The 12,069-nt window shown below is 38.6% G+C and overlaps 1 protein-coding gene across 22 annotated transcripts in view; it reads left to right on the top strand.

The window, feature by feature from the left end:
• The window catches only part of TENM2 (teneurin transmembrane protein 2), a 1,510,370-nt gene that overhangs the window by 1,346,204 nt on the left and 152,097 nt on the right, over window positions 1-12,069 (top strand). For all 22 annotated transcript variants that reach the window (XM_074551980.1, XM_074551988.1, XM_074551987.1 and 19 more), the window contains one exon: window positions 529-767. In XM_074551980.1, coding sequence (XP_074408081.1) covers window positions 529-767 — 239 coding nt within the window. The remainder of the gene's footprint in view (window positions 1-528; window positions 768-12,069) is intronic.

The raw sequence follows: 12,069 nt of genomic DNA on the forward strand, positions 1-12,069 counted from the left end.
TCCTGGTTTTATCTGCTGAGTCCTGTGCTGCTGGTAATTGTCTTAGCTGTTCAAACCAAACCTGTGTACTGTTAAAGCACAAAATCATGGTTAATTCTAATTCTGGCAAGATCTTTTCCTACAGGACTATGGGTTTTGCTCAGTATGTTCTCAGTGGTTTTGCTGGGAGCTTTTGCCAAGAGTGTAAATGAGACTCAGTGTGGTTTTCTTAAGACATTTTTTGAGTGGTGGATTCCAGAGAGAACTTCCAGACATGGGTCATGCTGGTGTTTTAGCTGGTATGTGGTCAAGTGGCATCTAATTACAGAAAAGATTAAGAAAGATATCCTGACACTGTGTTTTAGTGCCAGCTGTTAGGATCTGGTAGCAAAAAAAGAGGAGAAATTTCATTTCTCTATTTCTTTTACAAAATCCTTTTTGGTTGAATTTACCAGGCTGTGACAGCTGGAATGGTGCAGGAGTAGGAGATGTTCTCTCTTAACTACAGGACTTGCCATTTTCAACTCTGTTCCATTTTATGTTTTTCAGGCATTTCTTGTTTAAGACATCTTCTGGAACTACTCCACTGTTCAGCAGTTCTTCCCCTGGTTACCCGCTGACCTCAGGAACAGTTTACACTCCACCTCCCAGGCTGTTACCTAGAAATACATTCTCCAGGAATGCATTCAAGCTGAAAAAACCCTCCAAGTACTGTAGCTGGAAATGTGCTGCTTTATCTGCAATTGCTGCTGCAGTCCTGCTTGCCATCTTGCTAGCATATTTCATAGGTAAGGCTGTGTTTCCTCTCTCCAATCACATGGCTGTGTCACAAAATGAGAGTTCAGCAGATGAAAGGATGGTCAATGTGTTTCAAAAATGTGTGTTCGCAGTGAGCAAAGAATATTATTATTCCTTATACTGATTAATGAGGGAAAATCAAATGTTCCAGTCACGTTCACTGTTGTAAGAGCAGTGGAAGCAAGAAATTGATTCAGGATTCTCAACGTGCAGTGTTAACTTTAGGTGTCAGATATGCACATCTCATAAATGGTCCAAACAGAGGGATTTAATGACTTTTTGATGTAGTGCCATATGTTTAAAAAGTATTTAGAAAAAAAAAATGTGATAGGTGGTGAATTCATATAAGGAACAGAAGCCAGTGGCATTTGAATTCAAATATTACCGTCACATTCTGTCTTTAGATAAAAAAAACAAAATTATTTTGATTACTAGTTCTCAGTCTATATTGGTCTGTGTGCCTAAATCCTGATGGCGTTACATTTGAATCATAAGGTGATTCCATTTTGCATGCAATTCTTTTCCCTATTCCACTCATCCTTAGCATTTTTTAAGGAAAAATATAGAAACCCTGAATGTTGTGTTTATTTCCCATGATTCATATGTGAATAGTGACCACACTTGGTTCTAATCCTTTCTGTGGTTTTTTGAGATATTTGCAACTTGCTGCTGAGATTTTGTCTTTCTTAATTTAATTAATTTCATTAACTTCTGAATTCCTCACTCTCCCCTGGTCTCTCTCATTCTCTGTTGTTGTAGAGGGCTTTTTTTAGGTATCTACACAAACTAACAGTGTATTTTGTACCTTTTAAAGTGCCTTTAACAATATGCTGATGACACTGAAGTGCTGCACACTCTTTAGGCTCTTTGAGTAAATGGCAAAATTATGGTAGCTTGACAATATTTTCCGTTAATACTTTCCAGACCTATTCTTTGTGGGATTTATTTCCTCTCTGAAACTATTCTCAGATATAGCACTCAAAAGATCTATATAAAGATGCGCTGAATTTTCTCTCTTTTTTCTTTTTTTTTTTCCTGATCCTATATAACCTGACTCTTCAGGATCGACACCATTTTCTAAGAAAACCCCATTTTTCATACTAATGAGCTTCCATATATGATTAAGTTATACAATAGTAGGAGAGAACTGGCTGCCTATCCCTGCTGTCTGTTTAGTCCAGACCTACATCCCAGCACACTGACTACTACAGATCTAACCATCTTTCTGTATTTCTCCTGTAGAAAGCTTCAGAAGAATAACAAGCTTAGTTTGGTGTCTAAATGAAAAGATTGGAAAGCACATAATTCATTGAAGTTGACAGTTATCATACAGCAGCTCCCTGTTAGAGTGATTATGCACATGGGAAATGATATACTGCAAGTTGAACATTTTAATCATGTGCATAACTTTGAAGTGATGGATTATGAAATGTGGTTTTTCCTTGGTATTTAGGTTGCTCTAATCTTAAGCAAAGCTTTGCAATGTGGTTATTGCTTTTTACGCTTTCATTTTTAAGACAAGAGAGAATGTAAGGCAATGTATTGACTCTTAATAATTGATGAATTATCTATCATTTCAAGGAACGACATAACTGATCCATTTTGACAGAAGTTTTTGAGGTCTTCTTTCCAGCTGAAAGAATGATGAGCACAATAGAGCTGGTAGTGAACACAACAAAGAAGGGTTTAGGAGAGAGTGTTAGCTCAAGGTTTAAATAATGAGAAGTTACCTGACAAGCTTCATGCCATACATTGGAAAGAATAAGTACATGTCACAACCAGAAAATAGCTGAAATTAATCCTATGAATAAACTTGATAGATCCACTTTGATCATAATTTAAAGTGATGGAAGAGAGAGAAAAGAAAAAACAAAAAAGCAGCGCTGTAGCCTTAGATGCATGAGAAGAAAAGAAAGGTAAAAGTGAAGTGCCTTTGGTAGGCCATTTATTAAATTAATTCTTTCACTCTCAGCAAAAAATCATACAATTCATTGCACATGACAAAGAGCAGGAGTAAGACCATCAGCTATAAACTAACCCTTGCTGTCCTCCAACAGTGTGACTTAAGGTGCTAAATCATCTCCTGATTTGAAAAAAAGGAAAGGCTTTGAAGGTTCTGCTATTGTATTTCTGCCTTACATGTCCACAAAGAAAATTTCTTGCTCTCTACCATAGCAGAGGTTCCATCACTGGGATTACATTAGCTAAAAGTAAGAGTTATGGAAAAATTCATCAAAATTTGCAGCCAGTGGTTTCTGCTCCTTAGGTCTGTCAGGGTATCTGTGGGAATGTGACTGTGTCAATGCTGGTCCAGACTCTTGCAGGACCAAATGCAAAAGGCAGTGATGGCAAATATGGGGTAAATTATATTCAAAGAGTACTTTGAAGTTCTTATACTCCTCGGGATTTCTAAATGAATTGTCTTATCATAAAAGAGATGGGAGAGTTGATATGAGTGTATCATTGAAAAAAATGATGTCCACAGGTATAAACATGGGGCTTTGAGATAACAGAAGATTATGGCTGGCATGAAAAAAATTATAATAAGGGTAATTTAAAGGAGAAGTTTAAAAAAAAAGCCATAACTGATGGAAAAGAAAAATATTTTAAAAATTATTAGGCATTCCTATTGCCTTTCCTCCAAAACACAACTAAAAATACAATGAATGAAATGAAAAAGCAGTATGTTTAATGCTCTAAAAATAAATTCATAGTGCATAAATAACCTTTGCAACTTTTTTCCACACTTCATAATTGATGTTAAATAAAGATATTACTGAGATTTTAAGTTAAACATTTGTCAAAATAATGGCAATATGCCTTGTTAGAAGGTAACTTGGGGTTTTATTTTCTTTTTTAAGTTGCATATAGATTGATGGTTTATATCATAATATGTCATCAAAGTCTGGCTATTTAGGTAGATTCTTCCTTTTTAGGCCAGTCAGTACCACTATTATCTGAAATTTTCTAAATATCTCTCTGCAAATTACCCTGACTGATGTCTGGGAGAAAATTCTGCAGGGGTGCAGTGTGCTAGGGCACCCATTTGGGTTTTGTGTGCAGACATTTTCCCTCTCAGACAAACTGGTCTGTGTCTGAGTTCCTTGGCACTGGCAAGGTTTCTGCAGAAACTTTAACACAGATCAAATTCACCAGGTTGAAAATAAAGCAGGTGACTTTTGGTCTTCTTGCTAAAGGACTAGAGAGGGGAAAAGTGCAGATGGGGTGTGTGAAAGAGCACTTTAAGATGCTTCTATGACCAATTTTTGTACTGTTTTTAATAGCAGAGAATAGGAAAAAAGTCACTTCAATTAACTTTTCCATTACATGGCATGCACAGGGGTGGCTGCACATGTAAAGCCAGGTTTGTCACTGCTCCCTGTTTCCTCAATAGCCAGATGTGGACAAAATTCAGAGTATTATATGCTAGTATTGCACAGCCTTCTGGTAAACTCCAGCATGCAGGATGGAAATGAAATTGTCCCATTCCTCCCTGAGACTCCTGCACCATTTCACAGAGCCCAGGAGTTATTCCTATTATCCAGGGGTGACATATGAAGAATGTAGAAGCAGCCATTCAAATTAGGACATGCTGAAGATATTGGGCTGGTGGTAAAACCCAGTTACAAGAAAGTAATTTATAAAGTGTCAAAAGGAAAGCATATAGCACACATATTGTCTTTGTCAGAGTGTTCACTTCAGAGGTTAAGGGAGTGATGAAAGCATTTGTCATGTTAAATTAGTTTTTAGCTCTTTTGATTCATGCCAAAGTTGGAGGAGAAAAATATAAAAAAGAAGAAAGAAGGAGCGTAAAAAGAGTCACCTTGCATTTTTCACAAAGTAATTGCTGCCAAACATAAATACCACATTTTTGTAAGCCCCTATGCTGCTCTGATTTCTGCCAATCTATCTTTGAGCATCAAAGAACATCTGACCATCAACATGTCAGTACATTAAAAATATGGTAATTTAAATATTTAGACTTTCCTGAAGGGAAAAAAACCAAAACACTGGACTGTTATTTCCTGTGGAAATTAAAAGCTGTGATGGGTTTAAAGATGTTTCACTTGAAAATAGTGTCTTGATACTCACACTGAAACTTATAGATATTGATGCTATTTTTAACTGCTATCATATGCAAGAAGATGCAAAAAAAAAGTAAAGAAAAATTGCATAGACTATGAGAGCAGCAATCTTGCACCACACCTTTAGTGCCTATGTGGCACTTGAAAGTATTATTAGTAATTTATTCCTCACTGTTATTTGACCTTAAAGACACATGAGGTTTAAGATAAATTTCAGGTTTCTGCATAAACTTGAAATAATATATTCACCTCAGGGCCACAGAAAGGACTGAATTGCCAAAGGGTCTGGCAGTTAATTAAGCAAATGAAAATGTCCTTCTTTTAGAATTTGAAATAAGAACCTGAAAATAGTTATTCACAGACTATAAGATATAGGGAAATAAATGGTTAATTTATGTAGTTTTTCCACTTGTACCAAAGAAGTTTTCCTTTGTTTGTGTAAGAGTCAGACAAAAAAAAACTATTAGGATTTCTGACTTGGAAGTAGAAGTCTCATCTTTGCATCAAATATCTGTACATGGTACAGTTTGCATAAAATTTTATCCTTCAAGTGTTGATATCAACTTATTTTCTTCCCTCAAATGAGTCAGTTTGTAAGAGCTTGGATGAAGTCTGTTGTTCATTCATGTTTGTAAGTTCTTCCACACCTAATTCAGGTTGTGTTTTTGACTCTGATTCCATAGATGAGGATTCATCAAAATAGGTTGCAGAAGTGCCTGTCTAATGCACCCATTTTTTTTTTTCTCTCTCTCTGAGTTGAACTTTACAAACAGGAGCTTCCATTTCATTTGATTTCTTATCTTGCGTTTGTTTATTGCTTGTGCAGTCAGAAAACCACAGCCTTTGTCTTGTCCAGACTTCGCTGAAATCAAATTTGCTAGACATTTTGGAAAGCCAGACTGAAAAAGGGAGAATCATGCAAGGCTGGAACCTCTGAGAGGCAGAGGGCATCTGGCTGCCAATCACTGCAATCAGATTCACTTGAAATCAATGTAAACCAAGGGAATGCTGCATCTTGCAAGATTAGCTGATGACAGAAGGTTCTGTTCTTAAATTTGCATTGAAAATAGGTGTCAGTTAGGGGCAATAATTAAATTTTAGAATATGCCTGTCATATTTTAAATGTCACACATTCAGTGATTCTTATTGACTGCTATCAGTCAATCTGAGTGAGAAAAGCGTGGTAGAGCTCAATGAGCTTGTCTGATGCTACCTCTGAGGAGTTTTAGGAAAAACAATCTGGCTTCATTCCATAAAAAAACAGGTGCTAGGATTGGGAGTTTTGGTGCCTGTGTCCAGAAAATTCAGATGTGGCTTTTTAGCCTAATAAGTATCCCTTCCCTGTTCCACAGCCCAAAGGTGTGAGATTCATTATGTTACCAGGACAGTTCTCCTGGAGACAAGCTGCTCCAGCTGGACTTTGTGCTTAATGCCACAAAGAACAGGAGCACTGACATGAAATTCCTTGGTTATGGTTTTCCTGGGCTTTTCCTGAGTCAAACGCCAAAGCTTGATCTGCAGATCTGTTCCAGGAAAAGCCAATGTAGTACTGATTTGCCTAGCAGAGATTTTTGGGAGAAGGAGAGGAGGAGGATTTCAGTGTGGAAGGGCAGGCTCACAGCCTGGGCAGTTGTGTCTGTGGTACAGAACTGTCTGTCTTTCCATACCATGAAATTCAGCAATTCAAACTGGAGTGAGCCCAATGTTCCCATGACTCCCCAAGTGCTGTCATGTGCTCAGCTTAGTGTGGGAATCTACAAAATCAGAGGGTTTGGGGAAAGCTGCAAAAGGCAGGCCCCAGAGGCAGTAGAACTGTGATTAGAGCTGAGCAGCAGCCATGAGATAGGTCAGCAGAAAAATTATTGAAAAAGTAGAAAAGCAAAGACAAATAGAACAATGGTCTGTGTATTAACATTTGTCTAGAATAACTCCCTAAGCTACAGAAAAGTTTATCTAGCAAGATATTAGGAAGTTTGAAGATAATTAATAGAGCTCTGTGCATTGTGTTTTAAGGCTTACAAGCAGGTATTGTATTTGAAATAAGCAAGCATTGTTTAACCAAAGGTACATGTGCTTATACTGGTTGGATAGAACTACTGTCAATATGCTTTTGCTTTGTGTGATTAGTCAAAAAACTTATAAAGTAAGTTGTAACATTAAGTTCTTGGTCTGCTGCCTGGGATGTGAGCTGGTGGCATCTTCCCATTGTCATAACCATGTAATGAGAGTGATGCTGGACAATAAAACAGCTCAAGGCATGTTCCACAGCAGCCCCGTCCCGTTTGTGATTTGTACATACACCCCTGGCCAGTGATACTCAGCTCTTGCAGTTGAAAACCTTTCTTGCTCAGCTACCAGGCTGAGCCCTGGCAGGAGACAGGGACAGAGAGGATCACAGAATGTTTTCTTCCATGTGTCACTGGAGTTGTGCTTTCAGGGCACGTTTTGGGTTGTTAATGCAAATTGCACAGCGCAATCTAGGATGGGTCTGAGGAAATGTTTTTCACACATGCTGGTAGTGCTCCCCAGGAGCTGTTAAAATATATTGCTTTCAACTTGAGTAAAGAAACACAACTGCCTGGCCAGAGCTCGCTGTCCTGGCTGTGCCTGCACTGCTCAAAACATCTGCTTGGCCAAGGTTAGTGCCAAGGAAATGAGCACTGTGATGTGACAGGACAGAAATGGCCAACCCAGATATTACAGAGTGATGCTGTTTACAATTAGTCATTTATTAGTAGTAATTTATTATATTTATAACATAATTATTTATATAACAGAAATTTTGAGTTTTTTAATCATAGCTGCAAGAATGGCTTCCTCAGAGGTGCTTTCTCTTTTGTCTCTCAGCTGTGAAGTACAGGTTGTACTTCACGTGCCCTTGCCATCCTCCCATGCACAAACTGGAAAATATGCTAGATTTCATGATGGCTGTGTGACAGAGCCTATTCTCACTTTCATCAGTGCAAATACCTAATATTATGAATGTTTTAGTGGCCTAGGATTTAATCCCAGAACACAGCTTTGTCAGGGCAAAGAGATAGCAGAGATAAATAGATGCAGAATGAGACTTGCAGGAAGCCAGGGGGGGAAATGATGAAAAAACGTTGAGATATTTTAGTGAGACATGCTTTATAACCCAGCCCAGCAAACTGAGCTGAGGCCATTTTTCAGGGAAAGGGTAAGCATAAGGGATATTGAAGATTAAATAATGCCAAGTCAGAGATACCTATCAAATAAAGCTGTGGTCATTCCCTCTGAAAAGTCAATGTTCAATACCAGGGTAAAATGTCTCATTTCTTCCTGGGGAGGCATTGCTCTCTTAGCAGTTATTTAGATTGAGATCACCAGTTGATCATTTATAGATTCATTTATATTGATTATTTGTTGCTGTGTTTCTTTGTTGACTCACTGTGTTGTTTTGCACTCAGTGTGCTTATGGATTTTATTTATTTAAGTATAGCAGTACATATTTGCCTTTAGGAATAGAATTATTGCTCTGTGAGCTCATGGAGTCTGGAAAGATTAGACATGGATTTTGTAAGTGTGGCTAATGTAGCTCTTAAAGCAGCATTATGAATGTCATGGAAAAAAACCCTACAAATAAGAAAATACTTAAGTGTACTACAGAGACAAGAGAATATTCAAAGAATATTCAAGGAACTTGAAGGAAGATAAAATAAAAAATTGGAATTAAATTCAGTTTGTGAAAATAATAAGACATGGTTACAGAGTAGGGAACTTACAGAGCAAATAAGTTGAACAAATTAAAAGAGAAATGAAATATCACAGAAAAATTTACTCATCGTATAATATAATGGGATGAATTGAGCTCAGTGATTTTAAAAGCTGTTTAAGAAACAGTTTTCAGGTTTATTTCGGCTTTTGCTTATTAGGGGTTTAATTTTATGTAGTGTTGCATCAGCCTTTGACCTGCCTTCTCATGTCACTGCTCAGATCCCAGCCATCATATATATTCTGTATGTCCAGTAATAAAGTCATTGACTTGCCAAGGTCAGACAGTTTGAACAGCTAATACACCAAATTTGTGTGATGCTGTGCCTTGTTATTAATTCCTTACAAGATAGCCTTGTAGCTATAAACAGGAAAAATGACATCCTCTGTGACAACCTGTCTGACCCCCAGGACGAATTCTGCACTCCAGATTTGGGTTTGCAAGGTTATAGGATAATTTGTGTTGGAAGGCACCTCTGGATGTCTCTTCTGCTCCAAATGGGTCATCTCTTATGTCCACTCTGCTCCTGCAGAGCCCCAAGGACAGAGATTGTGTGTGGCTTTATCTTATTCATGACCTGGAGGTCCAACAGGCTGCTTTGAATGGGTAGAGGCAGGCCAAAAATTATTTTATATAATTATTTTATTTATTAGAGCAATGTGCATAGGAAGGAGAGGCTCCCTTTTGGACTGGTGCATGTATATTTATAGTCAGCAAACTCTCTGAATTTCTCATAATCATTTCTGACATCAGAAGCTTGGATTACAGTGTCAAAGTGAAGAATGTGGTTGGTTAGAAAAATCATGTTTTGACTTGTATGTTGAGCAGATTTGATAATGAGAGAATCAGTATTGAACCCCACTGTGTGATTATAAAACACTCTTAATGTCTTTATCTTGGCTATTACTAAATAATTACTAGGAAAGCCAAGCATTGTATTAATGCAGTTCCTGAATGAAAAAGGAATTTCATTCTCTAATGTTGATCTTACAGAACCTTACCTAAAACTGTAAATATGCTCTAGGTTTAGTTTGTTTTCTTCTCTGGGGTGTCCAGATTTATCCCTCTGTGTCATATTTAATTTTTAAAATGTACAATACATAATGCATAACAGTGCTGCAGTTAATTGAATTTCAAGCTTTATTTTAATTTGCTGGTTGGTTGATCAGCTGATTTCCTCCAACATTTTTCTTACTAAACACTTTCTGAGAAAAGCACAGAACAGAAAATGTTTCCACATGCTGCTGCCAGTGTGGCAGAGCAGGTTCCCCACGTGCTGGATAACAAGGTGTGTCTGCGGCTCCTCACCTGCCTTGCAGGAGCCAGCCTGGAGCAGACAGGGCTCTTGGAAAGGTCAGACAGCCTGTTCCATAGATGCTGCTCATCCCTGCATGTTCACAGCTGTTTTGTTTCAATTTGGGTGTAGTGCACTATCCCTGCAGCTCTCTTTTGTATTTTCTGTATATTTGCATCTTCTTCTTTCAATTCACTCATTTCTCCTGTAAGAGGCTTCCACATTCTGCGAGGTGCAGGTGGCTGCAGGTCTCTAATGCAAGGAGCAATGAGCTGGGGGTGCAGAGGGTGAGCAATGAGCTGGGGGTGCAGGATGGGGCTGCTCAGAGAGCCCCATCCATGCTGGCTGCAGCAGAATGCCAGGGATCCACTGCTGCTGCTCAGGATCCCAACTTCACATAAAAAACTGACTTATATGCAATTGTACTCACAGCACCTCCAAAACCATCAAGAGATTTCATTTCTCCACTGGGATCTTTTCTGCTACAAGTTGCCTCCTAAATATGGAACCATGAAACTCATCTGTAATTCCAGGGGAGTTAGTTCAATCCAAGGAAGGTGGGTTGTCAACAACCTCAGGTTTTGCTCCTGACAGTTGGAATTGGAGTTGTAAGGGTAATATTTTCTTTTGCAGAAGGAAGAGACTCCTTCTGTCACTAGAGGATTTCTGTGTTCAGTTATTAAAAGCTTTAAAAGAGAGGTAAATAGTGCTTGATATGCTGAGAAAATTAATGAATGCTGGGAAAATGTCAGGAGTACACAGCGACTATCCCAAGGTAATATAGGAGTAGATATGAACTTGTGACATTTTTGCTGGTCTCTGGAAAATGCAAAAGAACCTTAGACTGAAAGAGAAGTGAAGCAATTTCACAGCAGGCACACTAAAATTACCAGAGCTGGGAAATGGAGCACCAAAGCCCCATGTGTACCTCATGGTGATGGGTTACTGTGCCTTTAGCATCCAAGCCTTTTCCAAGGAGAGACCTGTGCATGTTGGTAAGAATGTGGTGCTGAGATGGGACCTGAAAATAGAGAATCCTGTTAAAACTGGCCACAAGGTAGCAGGGGGCAGCAAGAGAAAAGAGATGCAATTTAGGTTCATCTGATTTATTGAGCCAAAAATGTATTTTACCTGTTGTTTCTTTCTTCATGCGTATCCCCCTTTTGCATCATGAGAATCTATTAATCACTGAAATGCAAAACTCCAACCACATGAGAAAAGAGAGACCATAATGGAGTCTGCTCATTAAGAAAAGCTCAGGGATCTGATTAGTCTTACTCTTGCAGGGGTAGTTTGACTTTTTTTAAAAAACATTTTCATGTAGCTTTAACTGTTAGCATGTTGTCTTCATGGCCAGAATCTGAACCTTAAAAGTATCAAACTTCTTATGCAAGTGTTTAGGGATTTGGTGCTTGGCTCATGAACAGCATTAGTCTTCTCCAACCAGCAGAATTTTTCTGCACCTCTCGAGGCTTCTTGAAAATCCTAAAACAAATAATAGAAAAATAGTGATTTAAAACCTAATTTCTAATACAAACCAGCTTTGGCTGTCTAGATGAAGAATAAGCTTCAATAAATGGGAGACAGACGCAGCCTCTTCAGTATGAAGAGTAGCGAGGATGCAGAAATAGAAATAGGTTTTTCATTACTTGAGGGATTATGCTTGGGCCAGAAATGCCAAATATTCTGTGGACCACAGCTGCACTTCCAGTCTGCTCTTGTATTAGGTGGTAATAGTAAAACAATGATGTGGTGCTAGAGACAGCTATTTGTTCTCAGAAATACAGAAAACTTGTTTTCCCTTTCTTTGCTTGGATTGCCACCTTGTCCTCCATGGCATGTCTTAAACTTGTGTCCTATTGCAGTAAATGGGCTACAAATTAAAATGTACATTCTCCTTGAGCAGCACCTGAGGATGCTCCTCCAGCTGCCAATGTGCTCCCTTAGCCAATCTTTCCTTCTGTCCTTGTGACACTCCTTAGTCAATTCAGGGGCTCTTTATTTCCTTGCACAACTGGGTCAGGGCAATTGCCTGAGCAGCAATGTGCCATCCATTACACCTGCAGCAAGGAAGGGAAGGGGCTGCTGTCCTGGGAGCAGGGAATTCAGAGATGTTCAGGAAAGCAGCAGGATCCATCCTGCTCCTCCACTGTTTTTCTGTCACTTGATCAGCACTGCTC

The sequence above is a fragment of the Zonotrichia albicollis genome, chromosome 15 (genome assembly GCF_047830755.1).
Source record: "Zonotrichia albicollis isolate bZonAlb1 chromosome 15, bZonAlb1.hap1, whole genome shotgun sequence".
Classification (NCBI taxonomy): Eukaryota; Metazoa; Chordata; class Aves; order Passeriformes; family Passerellidae; genus Zonotrichia; species Zonotrichia albicollis.